This window comes from Tenrec ecaudatus, chromosome 4, assembly GCF_050624435.1.
Source record: "Tenrec ecaudatus isolate mTenEca1 chromosome 4, mTenEca1.hap1, whole genome shotgun sequence".
Taxonomy (NCBI): Eukaryota; Metazoa; Chordata; class Mammalia; order Afrosoricida; family Tenrecidae; genus Tenrec; species Tenrec ecaudatus.
The window spans coordinates 65,030,840-65,057,144 of NC_134533.1; the positions used below are offsets into that span (position 1 = coordinate 65,030,840).

Sequence of the window (26,305 nt, forward strand, 5' to 3'; positions counted from 1 at the left end):
GCGGGGCGCGGCTGGTACGCCTAAGGAGCGATGGCGGCGGCCTGAACTCACCTAGCACTGCCGCGGCTTACGGGCCTGGCCAGGGTCCGGTTCGACGAGTGAACCGTAAGTGTACGCCGGGGCCCCGAGAGAGGCATGTGAGCCAGGGCATGAGGGCCCAGGGAGTGACAGCACCTGGCTGGACTGGTTGGGAGGGAAGCGGGTGATGGACTGGCAGGTGGTGAGGGGACAGGTATCTAAAGCACGGGAAAAGGTGAAAGCCTAAGAGTGAGCGGGCAGGTAAGGAACTAAGTTGTGTGAAGATATCGGGATGCTTTTTAAGGGGCCAAGTTGAAAGGACTTGTGTGCATGGCTTAGAAAAAGCTTGAAGCTCTTGTGGGCAGGGGCGAGGGACAATCTTGTTACCGAAAGGGAGGGGAAGGCCTGTGCAGAGAGGAGGGGGAGGAGAAGGAAGAGCAGAGGGAAAGGTGAAGGCGGGAGCTTGGGGGAGGGGGTGGTGATGGTGAAATTGGTAGGGTGTTGCGTGCAGGGGTGGGAGGAGGGAATGAGGATTGAGATTTCGACGAGGCTGAAAGAATTGGTTCTGAGGCCTCTTTTGATAGACTGGCTTAAGCCCAGTGACAGCAAGAATTTTAGACTTAGTAGGACATTTTGGGTGGAGATGTTTTCTGGAGGACAAAAAATGGAGGTGTCATGGGTATCAGTTGTCATGGGTATCAGTAATGAGAAGCATTTGGGGAGCCGTGTGAACAGAGTGAATGATTGGAATATTAGTTCCTAAGTTCCTCCGTTGGAGTGTGTGTGTGTGTGTGTGTGTGTGTGTGTACCTGCTCCAGGCAGCCTTTACTCCACTGCTACTCCTCACTTGTGCTGAGCTGTGGGGCTTTGGTGATTCTATTGTATGAAGGTAATTCCACTTTCATTGAGATCACGTGATTTGCCACATGCGGCACCATATTTAGGCTCCCACATAGGGTGGCCTTGTTTTTATTTTCCTGTGGTTAAAACATTGTAAAGTGATTTTATTGAGGTGAAGTCTGTGTACAACAACTTGTATTTAAAATGTGCCTATTTGATATGTTTTGACATTTGTGTGCCTTTGTGAAACCATCACCCCTTTCAAGATAGTGAGCATTTTCATTGCCCCCAAAAGTTGGTATCCCTCTAATTCATTCTTCCATCCTTGCCCTGTTACCAGGTTCACTTTTTCGTGTTGTATAGCCACCTCCTCTCACCCTCAACCTCACCCTGCCCTCATACACATGAAAAAAAAAAGGAAGATTTCTGGAAAACTAGGTTGCTATTCAATAATAATGGTCACTTCCACATTACTGATTTTTCATATTGACAATCAGCCATAAGGTCTGTCGAGGCCTTGACTTTCTTTCGCGTCAGGAAGAGTTAGGAACTTTTCTATCAAGACCTCTCCCTGAGAATTGGAGACAGTCTCCATTCTGTTCCAGGGTCAATGTTAGAGCTAGCTGTTCTGTGGTGTGTTCTCATTGCTTTTTTCAGGAGCTCAAACAGGTCTTCATGCTGGTAGAATCCTTGACAGCCTGTCAGATGGTCAGCATCCTGTAGGATCTACATGTATAAAGATAATTTAGAGCAGTAGTTCCTAAACACTGGGCCAAGGGCAGTGCTACTGGATGGTAAAGTTTTCAGCTATCCAAGCTATAAGGAGAAAAATCAAGGCAACATAGTGTTCATAAAACTCACTTCCTGCCATCAAGTTGATACTTACTCCTAGTGAGCTTGTAGACAGGGTAGAACAGCAATGTGAGTTTCTGAGATGGACTGGAGTCGAAAGCCCTGTCTTTCTCCCTCAGAGCTGCAGCTGGTTGCGCACTGCTGACCTTTTGGATCGCAGCCCAACTTGTAACCACTATGCCACCAGGGCTTCTTTTTAGAGTTTCATAAAGACAAATTTATTCTGAGATTATCAGTCATTCTGTTTTGGTGTTAAAGCGTTCCCTCCCCTGATAAACTAATGGTGACAGTAGATTGTGGACTTAAATAAAAAATTGTGTTATTTGTAAACACAAAAAATGAAAATCCTCTTCTTTCATTATTACTTAAAAATGTATTTCTATTGGCTCATGAGACATAGAAATCTGGGGTCACAATTTAGAGGATGGTGGTATAGCTTTTGTATTAGGTTGTGGGGCACCTGAGTTAATACAATAATTCTATATAACTTCTGATTTCAAATGCCATTCAAACCTTACATAAACCAAATCAAATTTACTGCCATTGTGACAATTCTGATGCCTTGTGAGAAAGACAGAGGCAGGGATTCTTATTTATAGGGGAGGAATCAAATTCAGAAGCCTGAGGTCACATAGTGATAACTGGTAAAGCTAGACTCAAAATTTGAGAGTCAGAGCAACTTAGGGAAAGGTTGTAACAATGAATGAAGGTAACATGAAGCAAAAGGCAGGCGATCTGTAGGAAGGAGTCTGATGATATAAAAAACAACCAACTATTAGAAAGCATTGTTTTTTTTCAAGTTTTACGGTGAACCGAATGGAGGTTTACAAAGCAAATCAGTTTTCCATTCAGTAATTTATGCATACATTATTTCAACTCATTTATTGCTATCCCCACAGTGTGAGACATTTGTTCTACTTCTTCCCTGTTTTCCATTTCTGTTCCTCCTCCTTTCCTAACCCTTCTGAACTTTGACTTTATGTAAATACTGCCCTTTAATCACGTAGTGATGGTGATAAGATGAATCAGTCATATGGCATAGAGTTCTTAGGGACTGTCCGAGTTTTTGGTTATATTGGAGAAAGTACTGGGTTTGTTTAGCTTTTTTGTTCAATGGGAGTCTTTGTTGAAATAGTGCCTAAATATAATGGATTTTGTTCTGTGGAATAGGGGAGGGTTTCAAAAAGTTGGTGGAAAGATCTGATGATCTTTTAAGTCAGTTTTCCCATGAACTTTTTTGGGTGGTGGGTCTGTTAGTTGCTATTGAATTAATTCTGACTCACAGTGACCCCTTGTGGGCAGAGTGGAATTCCGCCATAGGATTTTCCCAGCTGTGACTTTTCAAAAGCAATTTTACTTTCAATTTTCCGAGGTGCCACTGGGTGAACTAAAACTGCCAACCTTACTCTTGATAGTTTAGCACCTGTTAGTACCAACCAAGGACTCCAAGGCGGCAGGACTAGGAAGGTAAAAACAGATGATGATGCGGAGAGTGCTAGGGACATGTCACATTTGCTGTGCTGTGGGCGATCATTGTGGGTCACCATGGACCTGGTACTCTGTTAAGTGCTTGGCAAACACCTTCCTTCCTTCTTTTATATATTAATTCAGCAACACTAAACAAAATATTTGTGAATTGGGTGTAAGTTTGTAGAGCAGATGATCAGTTTTACATCCAACAATCAATATCTTTCTTGCACCCCAATCTTATTCTTTTCAGTTCCCTCAGTGTACTATCACTTACTCCTACTTCCTGTTTCCCTTCCTCCTTTCCTAACCCTCTGAACTTACTCCTTGGATAAGTACTGTCCTTTGGATCTTAGATTATTTGCCTGAAAATTGAGCTGCAGGGGCGAATTTAATTCTAGATCTGAAGTGGGACTAAGGGCCATAACTTTGGGGGTTTTACCAGTCTCTGATCAGTACGTTTCTCCTACTCTATTCTGCATCGCCTAATGTAATCTTTTCCAGAGTAGTTGGTGCCATCTGAGCTCAGGGTTTTGGAGACTGATATTTTCAGGTCTATTAGTCCATTAGACTGATTGCTTCCTTGTGTCTTTTTATTTGCATCACTGGCCTCTCCTCTGGATGGGGAGAGACCAGCAGTTGCACCTTAGATGGCTGCTCATGTGTTTTTAAGACCTCAATCTCAGCAAATACTTCTTGAGTTCAGGTATAGTCCGGCACTTTTCCTTCTGTGGGATAAGATAATTATGACATTGGTCTTTGAGATTTTAAGAAATTCTCAATATGGTAGCAAAAGTAACACATGAGAAGATAATTCCAATTTAGAAAAACAATGTGAAGTGTAAATATATATTGGGATAAGGTGATTACTTCTTTGTGTTTGACCTGTCTCTTCCTGTGGGTGCACATGCAGTTTCTCTCTCTCTCTCTCACTCACTCACTCACTCACTCACTCACTCACTCACTCACTCACTCACTCTATCTCCATCTGCACAGGTTTATAATAGAAGTCTTTGCTATGCAAGCCTACTTGTACTTTCATGTGTTCTATCTCAGTGTGTTTCCCCTCCTTTCCTTCCTTCGCCCCCTGCACTCAGTCACTAAGCCCTTAACACATCGCTGTGTCTGTTGTCTTCATCCTCACTACTACAGTTTCACTGTTCAAGCTTTTGTTTAGCTCCTAGTCATCTTATTGTTTCCCCTTCATCAGTAGCCTGCTTTCAATCATGTTCTTTTCTAGTTCATCCCGAGATTGATCTTTCTAAAAATATAAATCTGGTCATGGAATCTCCTCTGCTTCAAAACATTTGGCTCTTTGTATCTTGTAGGATAAGATCCAAATTCCTTAATATGGCATCATTTGGCCCCGGCTCACTTCTCCACTCTCCTCTCCTGCTTGCTTCCCCCTACTCTGTGTTCTAGCTTGAATAAATTGTTCATGGTTCCCTAACAAACATGTTACTTTTTTGAGCCTTGAGATCCTTGCAATACTGCTGCTTCTACTAGGAATGGCTTTTCTTCTTTGCCTGGTGACCTTTCCTTATCTTTCAGAGACCAGTTCAGTTTCAACCCCCCTTTGACATCTTCTTTGCCACCCTCACACCACAGGGGTAGAAATGATCGTGTGACGTGGGCATTCTTTGTTATAAAGGGGAGTCACTGTGTGAGAGGCTCACTCGATGTGTTATAAGGGAAGCAGATCCCGATCAACAGCAGAAGTGATATTAGGGGGAGAGGAAGGGGAGAGGAGGGGGAGAGTTTGGACCATACACTGAGGGGTGGAAGAGTGTGTGAGCTAAGCCCTGGATTGGTTTTTTTAAATGAAGTCGGGTATCTGTTTTTCCTTCTTCCTCCTTTCTTAGTTCTGTGAGGTTTTAGTCAGGACATTCAACCATCATTATTTAGAGTGGCAGCTCATCCAACATGCTGAGGTCCCTAATCAGTCCTTTTGCCTAGGAAGAGCCATTGTAGGTGGAGAGAGGCCTCAGGACTCTAACTGTCTGTTCTTAGGAGGTAATTTTGGTCTCTCCTTCTCTGCTGTAGGTGCTGCAGGTATATCCCTTCCCCCAGCTACTTTTTTTTTTTTTTTTTGCCTCTCCCAGGACAAAGGTTCCTAAGTGAGGTTGAACCACTCCCTGCTCTGTGTCTGCTGTAGTGGGGTTGGTTGACACCTTGCTGAAGGTAACTATGAGGCTGTCTTTTGGACTCTACAGCCATTGTCTGGGTTTGGCTTATTTGTAGGTCTGCAAGATTAGTTCCTTTTCCCCTTGTTTTTTCCTGTGGTTCAGCCTGATGGTAAGTCTAAAAAGGTTTGCTTTTTTATGGACTTTTGATATGAGAGCAAAGAGCATAGTAGGAAATTGGATTTCTGGTCTCTTCTTTTGTCTTAGGCTGGACTTTGCAGAGTTTGGTTTGGGGGTGCTGTGTGTGTGTGTGTGTATGTGTGTGTGTGTAAATAGCAGCGATGAACTATGACCTTTTTGTTTTTGCAGTGTGTGAGCAGGACTCTGTCACTTTTGAGTTCTGAGCTGATTCCAGTGTGGCTCTTCTTTTTGAGGGGTTTTAAAGGATTTTTAAAAAATAATTTGGAGTGAGGAAAGGCTCTGGAGGCCCATCCTTCTTGGGTATGAGCTCTGCTTTGTCACATAAGAGGGAGCAACAGTGAGTATCCCAGGTATGTTGTGGAGCAGGAACAATTTGTTAATCTTTGGAATTAAGTTCCACAATCTGAAGAGAGAACAGAGAGCTGAGAGCAGATTAGATCTCTCCTTTTAGTCTGAGATGGGGTCCCTGGGTCCAGTAGGATCTGGAGAGGGAAGAAGGAAAGGGAAATGTCGGTTACAGGGAAACCGCTGTATGTCTGGATACTGCACAGATTATTTGAATTTTCCAACAGTAACTCCTTTCGGGTGGGATTTATAGACGAGGAAACCCAGGTTCAGAGGAGTGGTTTCCTTAAGGTCACACACCTGGAAAATGGAGACTGAAATTCAACCTTTGTGTGAGAGATTCCAGAGTTTATGCTTTACTCAGTACTTTTGTGTTACCCTTGTTTGAACTTAGAGCCTCTGCTGGTTTTCATTCCTCGGATGAATTTTCAGTGTGCTATTGCATGTAAAGGAGCTCTGGTGGTGTAGTGGTTATGCTTTGGGCTGCTATCTGAGGGGTCAGCAGTTCAAAACCACCAGCAGCTCTGCGGCAGAGACTGAACTTTCTACTCTCCTAAAGAGTTACAGTTTTGTAAACCCACAGGGTGTCACTCATTGACTCGATGACAGTGAGTTAAAGTAAGTCTTACAGGTGTGAGGAGCCCTGGAGGCGTCGTGGTTATACCTTGGGCTGATAACCACAAGGCTGGCAGTGTAAAACCATGAGCCGCTCGCTCCAAGGGAGGAGGATGAGGCTGTCTGCTCTTGTGAGGATTCACAGCTTCAGAAACTCAAATGGGCCGGTTCTGCTCTGTTTCACAGGGCTGCTCTGAGTCAGGGTTGACTTGCTAGCAGTGAGGGAGATCGCATGTGTTTAGAACAGAGGTTCCTACACAATAAGTGCTCAGCATATGTGAGCTGTTATTAATTCAGCATTCAGTTCTACAAGCATTTTGAATGTCAGGTACTATGTTGGAGCTAGTATTTCAAAGAGCAAACGATACTGTTGGCAGAGAGACTACCAATAGATATAATTTCAGTATCACATGAAATGTGCTAAGGCGAATCTCAGATTTAACTTTTCTAGTTCTGCTCCTACTTGTTTGTGCCACCCTTCTTTCTCATGTCCACCGACTGCCATCGACTCGATCCGACTTAGTGATCCTAATGGAGGGTTTCTGATGCTAAACCCTTACAGGGGCGGGCTGCCTTTCCTTCTCTCTTGGAGCGACTGGTGGTTTATTGCTTATAGTTCAGTGCTTAGCCCATGGTGCCACCAGGACTGGGATGATTAAAACAGCTTTAAAAAATTGTCTTCTGTTATCTCTCTGTTCTATCTCATGTTACAATATGATGTATTTTTAAAGACAGATCTGGCTCTGTCATTTCCTTGTTTAAAAACCTTTGTCCTCAGGATGTCAAAAGCTAAAAAAAAAAAAAAAAGATAAAACTCAAAACTCATGATATTAGTGATGTTTATAAGCTTCACCCCTGTTTGACTTCCAACTCTTACCACGCCTCGCTTCTGTAAATAATCTGTGATTGAGCCACACCAAACTTGCACCTGTTCTTTAAATCTGTCATGTTCTTTTACAATGCCATGTTTTTGTAATACTGTTTTTAATAGAAAGGAAACGTTTCCCTTTGCTCTCTTAATAAAGGTACTATATTTATATATGAAGCATTTTAATAGTGAGATGTGTGAGCAGCATCTTGTAATGAGGTAGAAGTTGGTCACCCTCTTTGTGGGGCCTTTTCATGTTGCCCTGTGCAGAACTAGGTGCCTTCTTTTCCTGCCCCCATACCACTTTGGCACCTCTCTCTCTCTAGCCTTTAGTAGTGTTTAAGCTTGTGCACCCTCTCCCACCCCTTTTTTTTCTAGCTCAGAGTTTTCAGTGCTTCACTCTCACAGTGTCTAGTGGACATTAGTAGGGATGTACATTGAGTTTCCTGATGAGTGTGACTTGCCTGCTCTTTGAAGCTCGACCCTCCCCTTAAAGGCTTTCTCTAATCTTGCTGGAGGTTTCCTTAAGCAGAGTTGCTACCCTCCTTTAGCTGTGCGTGCCAATAGTAAACTAGAAAGAATAAATATCTACGTGAAAGAAAATGGTGACTAATGTAATCCAAAGGCCAGTGTGGGGCTAGTGCCAGGTTGCTGGATTCCTTTAGCTTTTTAGTTGAATATCAAGAGGAAGAACAACTAAGCCACACCTTTCCTCTGAAATTTTAATGGGAGAAAGAGATAATGCTGGTAAGTGGTATGTGGGAAAGGGACGGAAATATGGGCTATAGCCAGGATGAATACTATTTAGGTATTTTTCCCCTTGCTACAAGTCATCTTGACTATTATTCTCATGTGATAATGTCTTCTCATGTCTTGCGAGTGAGAACTGGGTAAGTCTGACAGAGGGAGAGATGTGTATATATATATGGGAGTGTCTCTATGCGTTCTTGCTAAAATGACAAGCGAGCTTAGTTCTTCTGGGCAGTTGTGGATTTCTACCTTTCAAGAATGTTGCCATTTTCATCAAAGAACAAAAAAATCGTATCATTGTGAATGAGGAGGAGTGCAGAGTGGGAATCCAAAGCTCATCTGTAGGCAGCTGGAGATCCCCTTACAAAGGGTCGCAGGGAGGAGATGAGACAGTCAGGGAGCAGTGTAGCAACGATGAAACATACAACTTTCTTCTAGTTCTTAAGTGCTCCTCTCCCCCCACCCCGTCCACTATCATGATCCCAATTCTACCTTACAAATCTGGCTAGACCAGAGGATGTACACTGGTACAGATAGGAACCTGAAACACAGGGAATCCAGGACGAATGATCCCTTCAGGACCAGTGGTAAGAGTGGTGATACTGGGGGGGTGGAGGGAGGGGGTAAAGAGGGGCAACTGATTACGAGGATCTCCATATAACCTCCTCTCTGAGGGATAGACTACAGAAAAGTGGGTGAAGGGAGACGTCGGACAGTGTAAGATATGACAAAATTATTAATTCTAAGCTATCAAGGGTTCATGAGGGAAGAGGAAGTAGGGAGGGAGAGGGAAAAATGAGGAGCTGATGCCAGGGGCTTACATGGAGAGCAGGTGTTTTGAGAATGATGAGGATAATGAATGTACTAATGTGCTTTATACAATTGATGTATGTATGGATTGTGATAAGAGTTGTATGAGCCCCCAATAAAATGATTAAAAAAGAAGAATGTTGCCATTTTAAGGGTCTCTGATGGCACAGTGGAATAAGTATTAGACTGCTAACTTCAACAGCAGTGGCTTTGCCCATATCCCAGAGGCAATCGGATGAGTGTCCCTAAGGATGGAACAGTGATAGGCAGAAAGAACAATTTCTTCCTCAAAAGTTCCAGAGGGCTTGAGTCAGGTCAAAGGTGGGTTTCTTAGTTTTCTGTTTGTCATTTATCTATTTACTTATTTCATACATACACCAAATATTCATTGAGCCCCTGGGTACCGCGTTGTGGGTTAAGTGTTAGGTTGCTGAGTGCAGAATCTGCAGTTCAAGCCATCCTTTGCTTCACAGGAGAAAGATGAGGCTATCAGCTCTTGGCCCATAGGGGGTACCTGTGAGAACCAACTGAAGAGCGAATTTAGGCACTGCTGTAGGCACTGGAGTTAACAGACAAACCCGACCTTAAAGAGCTTGCTTATATCCCAATATGAAAGCGAGACACATTATTTCAGTTTTCAGTGAAAACTACAAAGAAAGTAGAACTAGGAGGCTGGAGATGGAAATTAGCAGTGGAAAGATGTTCTACTTAGATAGAATTGTTAAGTTAAGCCTCTCCGAGGAGATGACATTTGAAAAGAACTGAATGATGTGAGCAATGTGAAGAGCAGGAGAGGTGTTCAAGGCAGGTGGAGGGAACAGAGTACTGAAAAAGAGCAGTCTGACTCAGGTATGAGTGGCAGGACAGAGGTCAAGATTAGATTATGTGGGATTTTATAAGCCAAGGCAAGGCATATGGATTATTACTAGTACATTAGGAAATCATTGGAGGATATTCAGTAGGGGAAAGGTTGCTTTTTTTTAAACACACACACACATATATAGGCTTTTAAAAAGATGATAGATAGATATAGATATATATCATTGGTTACTATGTAGAAACTCTATACACGGTGGCAAAAATGGATTGGAAGCTATTACTATTGTGAGATAGGTTTTGAGGGTGGAGATGGTAGAGTTTGTTGATAACTTGGGCATTTATTGGGGCTAAGGAAAAGAAGATATAAGAATGATGCCCAGGTTTTTGGCCTGAGCAGTTAGGTGAATGTTAGTATAGTTTTTTGAGCTAGATAAAGCTGGGGAGATTTGGTGGAAGAAACAAAGAGCTCCATTTAAGACATGCTGAGTTTGAGGTGCTCACTAGCTATGCAAATGGTGTATAGTAGTGGTTTCGGTCTCTTCCTGCTGGGGAGTAGAGAAAGGCTGACTTCTGTTTATCCTTTCCATACTCTTTCTTTGAATTAGATTGCTATCCTGGACTGGGCACTGACCGCTGGTGTCTCTACTCCAGCGGGTGTATTCTTTGGCTCCATGGCCAGCTACTGGCTCTTACAGACCGGATGAAGCAGACGGGAGACACAAGTGGAGAAAGCCTCCGGCTGGCACAGTTCCAGAGTGTGGCCCTCTGGCTGCTGGCTCTGTCCAGCCTGCCTCATGGAGAGGATGAATTGGCTGAGCAGACTGGCCTCCCGGGGCCCTGGGCACCGTGTACCTCAAGGGACCAGTCAGCAGACCCCTGTCATGGCTGATCCTGAGACCTGCCTCATGGTCTTCAAGAATCATTGGTCCCAGGTAGGAGATTGTATGCCAAAAGGCCAGGTCCACTGGTTGCCTCCTGCATTCCCTACTGCTTTGCCAGCTCCTTTAGTCACCTTACTATCTTAGATTCCTCCCCTCTTCTGTCCTGCTTTCCCAACACCCCCCTCCCCACTCCAAAAAAATCCTAAATCACTGCCACCAAGTGGATTCCAACTCCTGTCAACCCTTTCTATGCAGGTGGTGCGAATTCTGGAGCGGCGAGGCCCTGGGGCAGCAGCTTCTGGGGGTGCAGATGATCTCAGTGCTGTTCGAAATCACACTTACCAGATGATGACCCTGTTGGTAGAAGATCGTGCAGCCCCCTCTGCCCCCACAGCCCCCGGACCCCTGCTGGAGTTTGCTCTGCGTGAGGATCTGCTGACCCGGGTATTGGCGTGGCAGCTGCGATGGGATGAGTTTGGAGATGGGGTCGAGGAACGGCGGGCTGAACAACTGAAACTGTTTGAGATGCTAGTGAGCGAAGCTCGCCAGCCCCTGTTGCGGCACGGTCCAGTTCGAGAGGCTCTGCTGGTCCTGTTGGATGCCTGCGGTCACCCTGTGCCCAGTAGCCCAGCATTGGATGAAAGCCTGGTGCTACTTCTCAGCCAGCTATGTGTGTGTGTGGCCCGGGAGCCGTCACTGCTTGAGTTCTTCCTGCAGTCACCTCCTGAACCTGGAGCTGCCCCCCGCCTTCTTCTCTTTTCTCGCCTTGTCCCCTTCGTCCATCGAGAGGGCACTCTGGGCCAACAGGCTCGTGATGCCCTACTCCTGCTCATGGCTCTCTCAGCTGGGAGCCCCACTGTGGGCAGCTACATCGCGGACCACTCTTACTTCTGCCCGGTCAGCATCCCTGGGATAGGAGGGTGTGGGTAGGGTATGGTGTGTAAGATACCCAGGACATGTGGAGGGGCTGTGTACCAGGACCCTCTCCTCCAGGAATTAGCCTGGGTCTAAGGGAGTTGAGGTTGGGTTGAGACATGAGCTTACGTGGGTGGAGCCAGGCTAAGGTTCTTTGTGGACCAGTGTTCCCAGGTGATGCCCTGACATATTAGGTAAATAAATATGCGGGGCTTCCAAAGAGTTTGTGGGAAAAATCCATGATTTTTAATTCCATTTTTCCCCCCTGGGAACTTTTTGAAGCACCATGTATCTTTTGTTCCTACTCCTATCCAAACTCTGAATTAAGAATTTCCCTGTCCCCGTTCTTTATATGTCTGAATGTTTGGTAATCTGCCCTTGGTGCTGACCCCTAGGTGCTGGCTACAGGACTGAGTGCCCTGTACTCCTCACTGCCCCGCAAGATCGAGGTTCCAGGGGACGACTGGCACTGTCTGCGACGAGAGGACTGGTTGGGAGTGCCGGCTCTTGCGCTCTTCATGAGCTCCCTAGAATTCTGCAATGCAGTCATTCAGGTACAACGGGTTCCCTGGAGGTCTGGCCCTGGGTCATCCTGGAGAGATGGGATTAAAGAGGGGACATTCTCTGGAGTTTTGCTCTCTGCCATATTGGCTATAGGGCGCCTCCCTGTATTGTACTATTTCATTCCCTTCCAGACAGTGGTCCCCTGCACAGTCTTCCTTCCTCTGTCTTGCACCCCTACAGGTGGCTCACCCCCTGGTGCAGAAGCAGCTGGTTGATTATATCCATAATGGGTTCCTGGTGCCTGTCATGGGCCCTGCACTGCACAAGGTGAGAGTCATGGGTGGCAAGGCAGATTAGGGGCCAGGCTGAGGAGTGGTAACATCAGTGTGGGACCAATGTGGGAGGCAGTGGGCTGAGTCTTCCTCATTTTTTCCCTGTTTGTTCCTGGTTCCTCCTTAGACAAAGTCAGGGAAAATGACCCTCTGCTCAGTGTATGTGGAGAGAAGTCCTACATTTCCAACTTTCCCCTTCCCTTCCTCCAGACCTCTGTGGAGGAGATGATCGCCAGTACCGCCTACCTGGAACTTTTCCTACGGAGTATCTCAGAGCCTGCCTTGCTCCGTACCTTCCTGCGATTCCTGCTATTACACCGGCATGACACCCACACCATCCTTGACACCCTTGTTGCCCGTATTGGCAGCAACTCCCGGGTATGGCCCCTACCTCTGTCCTGGCTTACCTGGGTGAGCCACCGCTCTCTGATCTCGATTCTGGGAGGGTGTTCTCATCCTTTACCTTTGGCTTCTATCTCCAACTGCTTAAAAATGAGTGGCAATAAACTTTACTTGGGTACAGGTTTTAATCCACTTTTGTAATGTACGGTTCTGGAACACAGAGGTACCTTTTTTTGGGTAACTGTTCATCATCATGAAAGGCGTTTCCATTGTGTGTTGCTTGTGATACACTACTGGTCTAAGGTTCTCTTCAGCTGTTTATGGCTCTGTGGCCTCCTATAGGTGACTCAAGATTACTTCTGTAAGTTTAGTGTCTGCTCTGGTCAATGATCCAGTGGCTCCTGGCATCTTACCTTTTCTCTCCTTTGGAATTTACTGCATTTTTGAAGTACCACCTACCTACTTAACCTACATTCCTTCGTTCCAAACAGTCTTATGGTTTTGTTACAGTGAGTCCTACTGTTTGCCTGTGAATGGGATATAATAATGATCGTGGTAGATGCGGTTGCTGACTGTATTGTGCTTGCGTTTTCATGAGGAAGATCAGCAAACACATTGATGAAATAATTGAAAAATATATTAAGCACAGGGTGCTTAGGAAGTAATAGGAAAGGTGGCCAAGAAAGACCTCTGAGGAAGTGATGTTGAGCTGAGAGCTAAAGGGCTTGAAGGAGCTGGCTATTGAGCAAGCCATTGTTCGTGTTGTTGAACAGCACTCAGAGGGCGTCAAGTGGGGATGAAGTTAATATAGCTGAAAAAATGAAAGACCGATATGACAAAATAACAATCTGTGGATTATCAAGGGCTCATGAGGGAGGGGGGAGTGAGGAGGGAGGGGGAAAAAAAAGAGGACCTGATGCAGAGGGCTTAAGTGGAGAGCAAATGCTTTGAGAGTGATTAGGGCAAAGAATGTACAGATGTGCTTTATACGATTGATGTATGTATATGTGTGGATTCTGATAAGAGTTGTAAGAGCCCCTAATAAAATGTAAAAAAAGAAAAGAAAAAAAAGAAAAAAAGATTAGGGCAAAGAATGTACGGATGTGCTTTATACAATTGATATATGTATATGAATGGATTGTGATAAGAGTTGTATGAGCCCCTAATAAAATGTTTTAAAAAAAAAAGAAATGAAAGACCGATCGGGGTGGCTGGAGTTGCAGTGAGCATAGGAGGGTGGGTGGAGGTGGGATGAGAATAGAAGGTAGGGAAGATCTAGATCATGCATGGCCGTATAGACCTAATATGTTTACATTTTAACAGGCATATATATCAAATAAGTACATTGTTTCCAAGTCATAAGATCTGGAGGCTTTCTAGGGGAATCAAGCAGGAGTTTATGCATAGATTTGCTTCTGGTGTCTCTTTTGGCTTAGGGACTATGACTGTTTTCCATTTCAAAGACTTGAAGTCATTGGGTCTTTGTGTTTACAGTAGCAGAGGGTCTTGGATTATTAAGAGTTCTAGAAAACTTGTAGGTAATTGAGGCACAAGGGAGCGGCGTCCCAGGTAGGTAAGTTTACTGGATAGCTGATTTATATAAATGAGGTTTTCTGAGTGAGTTTGGGTTTGTGTGTGTTATTACAGACTGACAGGTTAAACTAATATGTCTAAATCAGTTGTACACTTTGTTAGCAATAAATATGATAATAACGAATTTACTGCAACGGCAGTAGTTCCAAAGACTTCCTTAGATTTCTTGAATTTTAATCCCTGAGAGTAGGCCCAGGGCATGTGTATTTAAAATGTTCCAAAAAGTAATTATAATACTTGCCTTGGGTTGACAATTACTTAAATAAGCCAATAGGTTTATATTGCTAGTATAAGCTAATGTCAAAGATATCAGAAAAGTTTTATTTATTTGTAAGAGAAAATTTTATATTAAGGAGTAATTATGCATCAATAAAACATCCCATCCCAGTCCAGATCAAGTCCATAAGTTCGATATTAGCCCATAAGTTCAATATTAACCCATGGATTCCTCTTCAGACTCACGCAGCACATGAAATGATGCCAAGTACAGGATGATCGCAAGCCAGTGGGTAGAAAGTCCTGTGGATCAAATGGCAGTGGTCGCATCTTTAGGGCTTTGGTTTCCATCAGCGTGGTTCCATGTAGCTTGTCAATAGGAAGGTGTAGGAGGGACAGAGAGAGAGAGAGAGAGAGAGAGAGAGGTGTCTGCCTCTTCCGATGGCCAAAAGTTTCATTTTTTTTAATGTGTTGAAATTAGATCATGGATTTATTTCAAACCTCATAGAAAATGTTCTGTTCATGCATAGAGATAGTTGCTTTCCTTAAGGTTGTGTGTATGAGTGTGTGTGTGTTTCCTCTGTTGAGCTGTCTTCCTTTTATTTTGCTCTTATCCTAATTTTTCTGAGATTCTTCTTCCAGCTGTCCTTAGTCCTTGATTCCATAAGATTCCTATATGTCCCCTGGTCTCAGGAGGCTTTTATGTTCCTAGTTCTTGGAGGAGCCAGATCTCTTCAGATTTCAGGATGCCCATGTTAACTTTGCAGTGCTTTGTTGTCTACTGTCTAGTTTGTTCAAGTTTAATTCTATTGGCCTGGCTTTGTGGGAGAAAGACAGGGACTTTTGCTCTTGTAAAAAGTTATAGTCTTGGAATCTTACAGTGGCAGTTCTGCTCTACCTGACAGGGTTGTTATGAATCAGAATAGACTCGACAGCAGTGAAGATTTATTGCCCCTCAAAAAGACCACACACTTGATGGCAAGCAGCAATTTAAGTCTTCAGTCTTAGTCTAACGTGGATCCATCTATCCAGCTGATGGCCAGGTGTTCACAGGGCTGCATTCCTTGCTGGAGGTTCTGGCCGGGGATCCATTTCCTTGCTCATTTGGTTGTAGGACGGAGGTCGCTGTTTCCTCTCTGGCTGTGTGCGGGCTGAGAGCCAGTCCTAACTTGTGGAGGCCAGTCACACATGACTTGTTGCCCCTCTTCAGTAATAAAAACCATCCCCGTGGGTCAGGTCCTTCTCATGCTTCAGAGCTCTCTTCCAAAAAGGCTCTCTGATTTTTAGGGATTTATGTGAAATGATTGCACCCACTCCAATAAGCCAGGGTAATTCTGCCATCTCAAATTTTGTAACCTTAATCACAGCTGAAAAGCCCCTTTGCTGTGTAACATCGTCCCTGGTTCCAGAGATTAGGATGTGGCCATCTTTGAGGGTGTTATGATGTCTCCCACACTGTCTTTTTGTGAGTTGTATTTTCATTGCTAGTTACAAAGTGGTCACTTTGGATAAGCCTTGTGAACATACATCCTGGTCAAAATATAAACTGCTGCCTCATATCTTTTTCACTGTGTTCTTTTAATTCTCTCATTTTGCAAATGGTGAGCACCTAGAACAGTGATTCTCAACCTATGGGTCGCGACACCTTTTGGGGGGGGGGTCGTCAGATTCATAGTAGTAGCAAAATTACAGTTATAGAGTAGCAATGAAAATAATTTTATGGTTGTGGGGGTCACCACAACATGAGGAACTCTATTCAAGGGTTGCGGCATTAAGAAGGTTGAGAACCACTGACCTAGAATATGCCAGATAGGACTCCGGATTCAGGTCAAATACATTTCCTTTTCACTTATCAATATAGTTAGGTTCTAGAGCCTCTAGGTCGTTAGGTGCAAATCAGTGTCCTGTGCAACTTCAACCAAATGCTGTACAGGCTCCCGGAGAGAGTGGAAGCCATCATGTGGGGCTGCTCCCTTTTCTGTAGCTGCTGCTCCTCCACGCAGCTCCTTTGTACTTGGAGCGAGGTTGTTGGTGTGTGCCATTTCAAACCATAGTTGGGTCAGGATTTATAGCCAGGATGGGACCCATCCTACCCTGACCCATGCCTTACCCTGACCCATGCAGAGTTCTTTCCTTGGGAATGTTCAGGAAACTCCCACCTACCCGGCTTCCTACTTGCTCGCCCCAGTACCTCCCAGTGTACCAATGGTGGATCCTAAGTTCTCCTTTGACGTGACCGCCGTGAATCTTGTCTGTACCCCTCTGCTGTCATCTCGGAAACTTTGTGGCTTGAAGCTACAGCTCTACCACCAGCCTGTGAACCCACAGGGGAGGCCTTAGGGGACTTGGGGAGGCCTTAGGCCCATGTATATAGGTTAATGATCTGATCTCCCAAGGTCTGTCCCCTGCCCCTTTAACTTTATGAGCATACAAAACTGGGGAGAAGGTTATAATGGGAGTGTATCAAAGACTTGGGACCCAGGAGGGAGGCACTTTTTTTCCACTCAAATGAGTTTTTGCTTGGCTTTCAGTAAGTTTTTACAGCTGTTGTAAATGGGCGTTGCTGAGTCATGAGGTGACTGATAGGAAGAGTAGTTGTAGTCCTCATGCAGCCTAAGACGTCTGTAGTCCTTTTCCAAAGGAAGGCCAGAGGAAGCACCAGGGGATTCAGAGCAGGTAGGGAGAGCCTACGTGTGTCTGTTCTCCTTGCATAGTCAGAGATTCACAACCTTCCTTTTCTGTAACAAAGGATTTCTCCGGCTCTGGACCCACCTGCTTCTTTATCCTGCCTGCTGCCCTTTCTGCTGTTCTTTCCCCTGCATTCTGAGAGATACTGGTGCTGGGGACATGGCTCTAACTCTTTGCTCACAGCCCTGCCTACTTCCCAGGGTTTCTTTGAGTTTCCCTAAGGTCCCTGGTCCCTGCTAATGGGCCTTCATTTTGTTACCATGCTGCTGGTGTTTCCTGCTGGTCTCCTTTGTAGTGTCGCTCTTTATGAGTATTCATTCCACATCCGGCCTACTGGAGCCTCTGCTAACTGGTAGATATTGCCACAAGAACTGCTAACATGTATGGTCCATTGATACATAGTTCATTCCTATTTGTGAACAATGAAATCTTGACCACAAAGATCATGTGGTCATTTGTTTTAACTAACATTAAAATGATTATTATGTGCCCTGCCCTGTTCGCATTTATTCCTTTAGACGTGGTTGGGCGGGGACTGGGGCTGGGGACTTCCCATGTGGTAAACAAGCTTAGAGTGTAGAGAGCTCTTATGGTGACTCCCTCCCTCCTCCCCCCACCCCCAGCTCTGCATGGTCTCTCTGAGTCTCTTCAGGACCCTACTGAACCTCAGCTGTGAGGATGTCCTGCTGCAGCTGGTTCTCAGGTACCTGTGGGGGCAGCACTGGGGCTGGCTGACTCTGAACCCTCAGGGCCCTCAGGGCGTGCGCATTGCTGGGACTGTGGGCTTTAGTGGGGCGGCTCATGTATTCCCTCTTAAAGCTAGCTTAGCTATAGCGTGCCTTTGAGCTGGGTCAGGGCCTATCTTCCTGATCCACCCTGTGTCCTCTTTCTGCTCGCTTTTCCAGGTATCTTGTCCCGTGTAACCACGTGATGTTGAGCCAGAAGCCAGCCGTGCGTGATGTAGACCTATATGGACGAGCAGCTGACAAGTTTCTCTCCCTAATCCCACGCTGTTGCCGCCACTGTGCCCCTAGCCCACCTCGTCCAGAGCATGCCTCGTGGGCAAGAGGTGGGCCTTGCAGAGATGCAGGGAGAAGGGAGGGCGCACACCATGGGTATGGTCTGGATTCTGGAGCAGCCTAGCAAGAAGGTAGGGATAGGTGAGGGGGGGAGGTAGCTGTGAGAGGCATATTCTGCCTTTGGGGGAGTTGATGCGAGGGATCTTGTGGAGAGAATCCTTATTCCGCCAAAGAAATTCAGGGTTAGTCTTTTGAGCAGAGCTACTCCTGTTCTTCATCCAGTCCTGTACTCTTCCTGTTTCCACCATGGCTTTGGTGTCAGAAAAGGGTAATCTGGAGTGTAGAGAGTCAGCTGGCTGAATAAGTCCTTGTGTCTGCTCGCTCTCCTTTGTTATTCTTCCTAAATGTTCTATCCTTCCTGCACTTTTGTTTCTTGGATTCCTCTTAGGGTTTCGTTTTGTTTCCTTTGCAGGTCCTGGCAGTCCAAGTGTTGATTCCTCTTCTGTGGTGACAGTGCCCCGGCCCTCTACACCATCTCGTTTAGCTCTCTTCTTGCGGCAGCAGAGCCTAGGTGGCTCTGAACCCCCAGGTCCAGCCCCTCACTCCCCAGGGCTTGCTGCCTCCCCAGCCTCCAGCCCTGGCCGACGGCCCAGCACTGCAGAGGAGCCTGGTGAGCTGGAAGACAATTACCTGGAGTACCTGCGTGAGGCACGCCGTGGTGTAGACTGCTGTGTTCGAGCCTGCCGCACCTGGTCTGCCCCCTATGATGGCGAGAGGCCCCCTCCTGAACCCAGTCCTGTTGGCTCCCGGACTAAGAAACGCAGCCTACTGCCTGAGGCGGACAGGGACAATATGGGAGAAGGGGAGGAGGAAGAGCTGGGGACTGGAGGGCTAGGTGGGGGTGCAGGGGAGGGTCCTGGCCACTTACTCCCTCCCCAGCTCAATGGGATACCAGGACCATGGCCAGAGGGGCCCAAGAAGGTTCGTCGGGTGCCAGAGGAGGGAGCTGGGGAACTGCTAGAGGGCCCCTCTGAGGGCATGGCGTCACTGGAAGGCTTTGGGCAGGAGCTCCGGGAACTGGAGGTGGCATTGAGCAATGGAGGGGCTGGCTCAGAGCCGCTCCTAGAGCCTCCACTACCTCTTGAGGAGGAGGAGGCCTATGAGAGCTTCAGCTGTCCCCCTGAGCCCCCTGGCCCCTTCCTCAGCAGCCCTTTGCGGACTCTCAACCAGCTGCCAAGCCAACCCTTTACTGGTAAGCTATTTAACCTAGGCCATCATGTTTGTGTTATCTCTGCATGTTCTCAACACGTTTGTGCTGATTCCCAAGACTTCTTGGCTCATGTCATTTCTATGTCTTTGCCTAGCCCTGCATCCATTCTGCTTGGATTCCTTCCAGATACGTATCATGTTACCTGTGAATGTCTGTCTGTCTGTCTTGCTTGTGCTCAATTGAACAATGTCTCAGCCTTGTACGTCCATTATGTGCATGTTCCTCATCTTCATTCTGGCCATTTCCTGTGTTTGGTGTCTCTTGGTGAATCCCAGCATCATGAGCCATTTGGCAGGTATCTGTGCTCTTTATTTGAGCAGCACCTGTAAGCCCTGTTTCATGTTGGCGGTCTTTTGGTTCCCCTCGTAGATCTACCAGTGTGCTCATTCTCCGTCAGCTCTCCTGCAATACCACTCTTCTGGTCTTCCTCCTGCTCTTCTTGCTTCATTAAAGAGAGACCCAGTTTCAAGGTTCCAATGTCCCCTTGTCCTGCTCACATCCTTGGACCGTGCTCGGTTGCCATGACTGTACACTGAGGCTTTTTTTTTTAGGGATTTAAGGTCAGTAGAAAGTATTGAAATGGAAAGTATTGAGATGGTTACCTTTTGTCAGGACAAGTGCTAAAGCGGAGTGGTGTGTTCCCAGCAGAGTTCCTTCAGATGCCCTAGGATGCGGATGGGGCAAATCTGACCTATGTGACCAGGCTACCTCCTTTTTGCTTTTGCTTGAGCCAGTCCACCTAGCCCAGCGTTTGTCTTCACTCTCTACCCTGGACCGGAAAGAAAACCAAACTAAAAACAAGTCAAAACAAACAAACAAACACCTCTGGAAAGGTATGCTCAGGTCCCAGGCTTTGGTTTAGACACATTTTGAGTTAGTAACCCTGCGATGACATTGATGCTTGCATATCACTAGGCATAGTTCTGATGACAGACACACTACAAAAACTCAGCAAGTGATTTTTTTTTGTTACAGTAATTAACTCTTGCTGCATGGCAGATTGAAGTTGACTGAGGACCTCTGGTGGCGTAGTGGTTATGTATTGGGGTGTGATTTTCAAGGTCAGCAGTTCAAAACCACCAGCCGCTCCACGGGAGAATGAGGAGGCTTTCTACTCCTGTAAACAGTTACAGTCTTGGAAGCTCACGGGGACAGTTCTACCCTGCCCTATAGGGTTGCTGTGAGTTGGCATCAACTTGATGGCAGTGAGTTTGGTTTTATGGAAAGCAACCATGCTTGGAATTGTTTGCAGTCATGTTGTCATATCTTGATCAGGATGTGTCCCGATTGAGTCTGGAAGATGCTAGCGGCTCAGCTTGCACAGTATCAGCTTGTGCTTTGGAATTGTACAAACTCCCTCTAATTGTAGATGAAAGAAAATACACTCCAAATTTTCAATCCTGCCTGTTCCTTCCTACTCTGTACCTTTAGAAGGCATACGTGTTTTATCATGGTTTTATCATCAGGAAGTATTAGCTGATGTCTGTACACTTTTTCCTTTTGATAAACCCATTTAGGATCCCTGGCAGTGCAGTGTTTAAATCAGGTGCCCTCAAACTGTGGCCCGCTGAGTGTTTTTGCCCCGTTTGGTTTTTTTTACTTCAAAATAAGATAAGTGCAGTGTGCATAGGAGTTTGTTCATAGTTTTTTTCTTAAACTATAGTCCGGCCCTCCAATGGGTCTGAGGGACAGTGAACTGGCCCCCTTTTTAAAAAGTTTGAGGACCCCGGTCTAAATGGTTGGCTGCTAATTGAAAATGTGGAAGTGCATCCACTAGCCACTTCATGGGCGAGAGATGTGGCGATCTGTTTCTGTAAGATTACAGCCTTGGAAACCTGATGGGGCAGTTCTGTTCTTGCTTGTAGGGGACCAGGGTTTAAGCTTATTTGAACCTTAATAATTTTTGCAAGGAAGTTCCAGGAAAAGGAAGGACTAGGGGACAAAGTTACGGTGTCTATCTTAGGAACACGTTGAACTAGAGTTGTTTTGTAGCTAAGTGTGTACAACTGGAGTGAGAGATGTTCTGATTTCTTCAGGTTCTCACCTTTGACCTTTGTTCTACCTTGTTCCTAAGGCAGTCCTTAGCAACTGTCCATTTCCCTCACCGCTTCCTGAGCAGGAGGACTGTGATGGCCTAGCGCTTAGTGCCGATGAAAAGCGTCTTCGAGTGAATACCTTCCGCTATCTTCTCACTGAGTCTGTCCTGAATTCCTTTTCTTTGGGCCTGACTATACTATTGATTTTCTACAGATTCTTTTCCATCTTCTTGGTTCCCAATTCCTGGCAAACAGAGCTAATTTCAAAATCTTTGGTACCTCAAATATTTCTTGCCTATCTTTAAGTTTACCCTCACCTCATTGTCACTTTCTTTGTCTCCTTTTTCATTCTGACCCAGGTCTAGTGTTGTCTGTTGTCTTGTATGTAAACTGATTTTTCATTTTGGTTCTAATAATTTTTCCTTGCCTACTCTGTCTTGAAGCTTTTTTGTGTTAAAGCTAAGAAATACTATGTAGTCTGTAGTGGACGCTAAAATTCTTCAAATCTTGGGCTAACTGCTTTGTATCAGTAACTATCCCATTGATCCTCTCAGTAACCTTATGCGGTAGGTATGTTTTTGTATTTTACTTGGTTGGAAACTGAAGCCTAGAGAATTTGAGTGTACCAAATAATACAACTAGTGAAGGGTGTAGCTCACATTTAAAACCAGGTCCGACTCCAGAGCTGAAGGGCTGGCTCCTCAGCTGTATGAGTGTAAAACTGGTCTCTGGACTCGTCTAGATTCATGTGGTGGCTGTCATCTTATCTTATTCAGAATCGGTGCCCGTGGGATATTTGGACATCCCCAGAGGCTTCTGTAAATGCCGTTCATCTAGCGGGGTCTCTTTTTGGGGGCAGAATGCCGGCAGGATACCTGTGTTCAGGCCTTGTACCCTTGCGCCCATCCCCAGGCCCCTTCATGGCTGTGCTCTTTGCCAAACTCGAGAACATGCTGCAGAACTCCGTCTACGTCAACTTCCTGCTGACAGGGCTGGTGGCCCAGCTGGCCTGTCACCCCCAGCCCTTGCTGCGCTCTTTCCTGCTCAACACCAACATGGTCTTCCAGCCCAGTGTCAAGTCCCTGCTGCAGGTGTGCGATGCATGCATGCATGGGTGCGTCCAGGCTCCATGGTGGGCCAGGCTCAGAGCTGGAGTGACCCTGGGGGGGCAGGGAAGAGTGACCCTAGAAGGGACGATGTCTGTCAAGCCACTCAGAAGTGTCATGCAGTTGTGCTTCATAGGTGCTGGGCTCTGTGAAGAATAAGATCGAGAGCTTCGCGGCCTCCCAGGAGGACTTCCCAGCGCTGCTTTCCAAAGCCAAGAAGTACCTCATTGCCCGCGGCAAGTTGGACTGGGCCGAGGGCCCTGCAGCAGGACCTGCCCCCCGCCGCTCCGATCCCCTAGGTGAGACCTGCCCCGCTGCCTCTATCCTTACCCTCTAGACAGCTACCTCGCCTAAAGGAATCAAGCCCTTAGTAACGGGGGGAAATTGTGCCAGGAACTGGGGAGTTACAGAAAATTGAGTCTTGATTTCTGTTCGCAGGCTCCTAGTTAAAGAATGAAACAGCTCTGTCTAGTAAGAGCTACATGAACAGTGCCACCAAACTTGCTGTGAGGTGGGCAGAGGCAAAAGGGGCAGAGCAGACTGGTTGGGATGGTGTTACAGCTTGCTAAAGGACACGGTGTTTGGCAGGAGCCTTTAGAGAGGGGTAGGACTTTTGTTCAGCATGGACCATTAAGCAGTTGGAGTCATTTTGGAAAGCGTTGGAACAGCTGGTGGTAACGCTGGAAAGAGTTGAAGTTGAGCTGGGTAGAAGTTGTGCTCTTTCAAATCTCTAAAAAACCATTGGAGATTTTCGTTTTTAGATGAAAGATGAGTGCGGTGACGCATGTGGTGGGTGAACTGAAGCTAGAACCTGGAGGCAGGGAGAGCAGGCAAGAGGCGCTTATAGTAATGCAGATAGTTAACACTTGAGTTAGAGTTTGGGAAATGGGAAGAAAAAACTGGCAGAATTTGGTGAATGAATGTGTGGTATAAGGAAATAGGAAGAATACAAAGAGGTTTCAAAAAACTCATGGAAAAATTCCACTATCTTTTAATTCCATTTTTCATGAACTCTTAGAAGCCCATGGTATGGCCATGAAGTTTTAAATCTAGATCTTTCATTCACCGGGTATCTGAGCCCTTGTGTGTGTGTGTGTGTGTGTGTGTGTGTGTGTGTGTGTGTGTGTGTATGGCACTTGGTACAGGGGATCCATTTGTATAATAACTGGGAGATATAGTAATCAAGGGAGCAAGGTCTAAATCAACCCAATGCTCTTGAGTTGGAATTCTATAGGACAGAGTAGAACCGCTCTGTGTGGTTCCTGAGGCTGTAAGTCTTTATGGAAGTGGACATCCATATCTTTCTCCCACAGAGCATCTGGTGAGTTCAAACTGCTGACCTGTCAGTTAGCTCCACACTGAACCCACTGGGTCACCAGGGTGCCTCCAGTGTCCCAGCGATAGTGGAAAGTGGGCTTGGTGCATTGGTTTGTTTGTTTTTTTTCTCCCGTGAGGCAGAGGGTAAAGAGAAAATGACATGAATTAATCAAGTTGTGAAGTGTGAGAAAGGTTAGAGGATTCATGCTATCCTTTATTTGCTAATCAAAATAATGAGGCAAAATAATATGCTGAAAACAAGCAAAGAAAGGTAAGATGGGGGCTTAAGGAGATCAATGTGTGGGTTGAGAAGCGTACCATACACTTGTGAGGATCCAGTGAAGATTTATTGCCATGCTCTCCTGGACCAGTGCTGTGACTGCCCTTGTTTCCAGTCTTGGGACCGTGGCTACTCTGGAGGACCCAGGGATGCAAGTCACCCAGGGTTACTAAGTCACACTCGCAGCTCATAAGTTACTACAAGAGGTAGAAGACATGCAAACAAATTATTAAAGTATGGTAAGGGCAATAAAATAGGAAATTACTGCAGAGGAGGTTTACTAGCGTGGTGGAGATAGGAAAATTAGTCCCGGAGGAATTTTTAAAAGTGAGAAGTGCAAAATGTGGGCAAAGGAAGCCACAGAAGCATAAAAAGTACCTGGAGGGTCTCAGGGAGAGCCGACGGAAATTCTCTCTGGAGAGGGTGGGTGGAGCCTGCTTGTGAAGGGCTGTGAATGCCAGGTTTTATAGATTTGCTAGTGGTCATAGATCCAGAGCTCGGAATCTAGGCAGAGGATTAGCATGGAAGGGAATGGTAACATTTTAAATGGCTCATTTCAGTCCAAGATGGCATGAGGCTTTCTGGCCACTTCTAGTGTGGTGGCGTGGAGGCTGTAGGAGGGCGCTGCAGTACAGGAGAGCAGAACTTAGAGGGAGTGGACTGGGAAAAAGCGAAAACAGTCGCTGAACTATGTGATCGCGTGTATGGCCTCTGAGTGTTGAAGGAGCAGAGGATGATGGAGGGCTAGGCATTCCATACCGAGAAGTAGGGGGAAGGCAGAAGTGGGTAACTAGCTCCAGAGGGTAATGGGAAGCTTGAAGGAAGGGCTTGTTCTAGACTAAGGAGAAATTCGTGGTGGTGATAGAATACTGATGGGAATGGGAGAGGTTACAGGAGACTCCCTCAGAGTGAAGGGGGCATGGGGAAGGAATTGGTTGGGATGAAGCATTTTCTAACTGGGAATACTTGGGGTAGCTTGGTTAAACTGGGTGGGGAGACTAGATAGCAGGAAGAAGCTGGATAGGCAGCATTTTGATGCTCAAGTGAGAAAGAGCCTTCAAATTCATCTTGAGGGATGAGACAGGAAATGGTGTCTGAGACTAGTTTCTGGCCCACGTGGTCCCTTTTTCCGTTCTCTCAGAACCCTAGTCAAGAAGTCTGTGAACCTAGGAGGTGAGGGAATCTCCTTTCCCAGAACCTGGGAGCTTCACTGACCCCCGCATCTCTGTGATACCCTTTTATTCCCAGTGAAAAGCCGAAGGCCATCCTTGGGGGAGCTGCTTCTGCGGCACACACACAGTCCAACCAGGGCCCGCCAGGCGGCACAGTTGATTCTCCAGCCTGGGCGAGATGGAGCTGGACTTGGCCTAGGTGGGGGCTCTCCTGGGACTTCCACTCCAGTTCTACTCCCTCGGGGCGGGGCCCCTGAGCGCCAAGGCGAGGCTCTACGTGTCAAGAATGCTGTCTACTGTGCAGTCATTTTCCCTGAGTTTCTCAAGGAGTTGGCTGCCATTTCCCAGGCCCATGCTGTCACCTCGCCTTTCTTGTTGGAGACTTCAGAGGAGGGGTCTGGCCCTCCTGTCTCAGGCTTTGGGCCACTCCATCCTTAACTCTCTTCCATGGACAATCAGGGCCATGGGTGGCCTAGGTAGGGGCCAAGGTGCAGGCTCCTTTTTATGTTTGGAGGCAGTGACAAGAAGACTTTTTAATTTATTTCAGAAGAATCGTTTTATGGAAAACTTACTGCGATATGTATAAAAGGGAAATCTATTTTGTGTTTATTCTTCTTTCCCACCCTTTTCCATGGTGTCTGGGCCCCAAGAAGGCTGTTGGGAAGGTGCTCAGGGTTGGGGAGGTGCTCAGGGGCATTTGCTCTCGGTTGAGGACACCAATGCCAGGTTTCAGGGGTCCTCTTAACTCCTAAGTGCCAGTCCCAGAGAGGGCAGGGGAGCTTGAAACCTATAGAGAAAAATAGGGACTCTACCCTTCCTGTGAGCCCCAGAAGGAAGAAGCAGTATGGGCTCAGGATGGATTGTGGGGAGCAGCAGCTGATGTTTATTGGGGACCAATATCCTGTGTCAGATTTTGGAGTCTTCGC

At 46.3% G+C, this 26,305-nt stretch overlaps 1 protein-coding gene across 2 annotated transcripts; it reads left to right on the forward strand.

The window, feature by feature from the left end:
• On the forward strand, positions 1–25,977 carry FHIP1B (FHF complex subunit HOOK interacting protein 1B). Of its 2 annotated transcripts, XM_075546162.1 has the most exons (12): positions 1–105; positions 10,314–10,640; positions 10,845–11,486; positions 11,900–12,058; positions 12,249–12,335; positions 12,551–12,718; positions 17,803–17,882; positions 18,085–18,248; positions 18,671–19,450; positions 22,417–22,595; positions 22,747–22,909; positions 25,456–25,977. In XM_075546162.1, exons 2-12 carry the CDS (start codon positions 10,503–10,505, stop codon positions 25,815–25,817), a joined length of 2,922 nt encoding a protein of 973 aa, XP_075402277.1. In that variant the 5' UTR covers positions 1–105; positions 10,314–10,502; the 3' UTR covers positions 25,818–25,977. The 2 variants fall into 2 exon arrangements, with proteins under 2 accessions (XP_075402277.1, XP_075402278.1); XM_075546163.1 differs by lacking the exon at positions 12,249–12,335.
• Positions 25,978–26,305: the final 328 nt, after the last annotated feature.

What these genes read in the sequence shown, in the direction of transcription:
- FHIP1B (XM_075546162.1), top strand. Translation starts at nt 10,503, where the DNA reads ATGGAGAGGATGAATTGGCTGAGCAGACTGGCCTCCCGGGGCCCTGGG. An exon ending in TCAAGAATCATTGGTCCCAG is followed by an intron (nt 10,641 to 10,844) that starts GTAGGAGATTGT and finishes CTTTCTATGCAG; the next exon opens with GTGGTGCGAATTCTGGAGCG. An exon ending in TCTGCAATGCAGTCATTCAG is followed by an intron (nt 12,059 to 12,248) that starts GTACAACGGGTT and finishes GCACCCCTACAG; the next exon opens with GTGGCTCACCCCCTGGTGCA.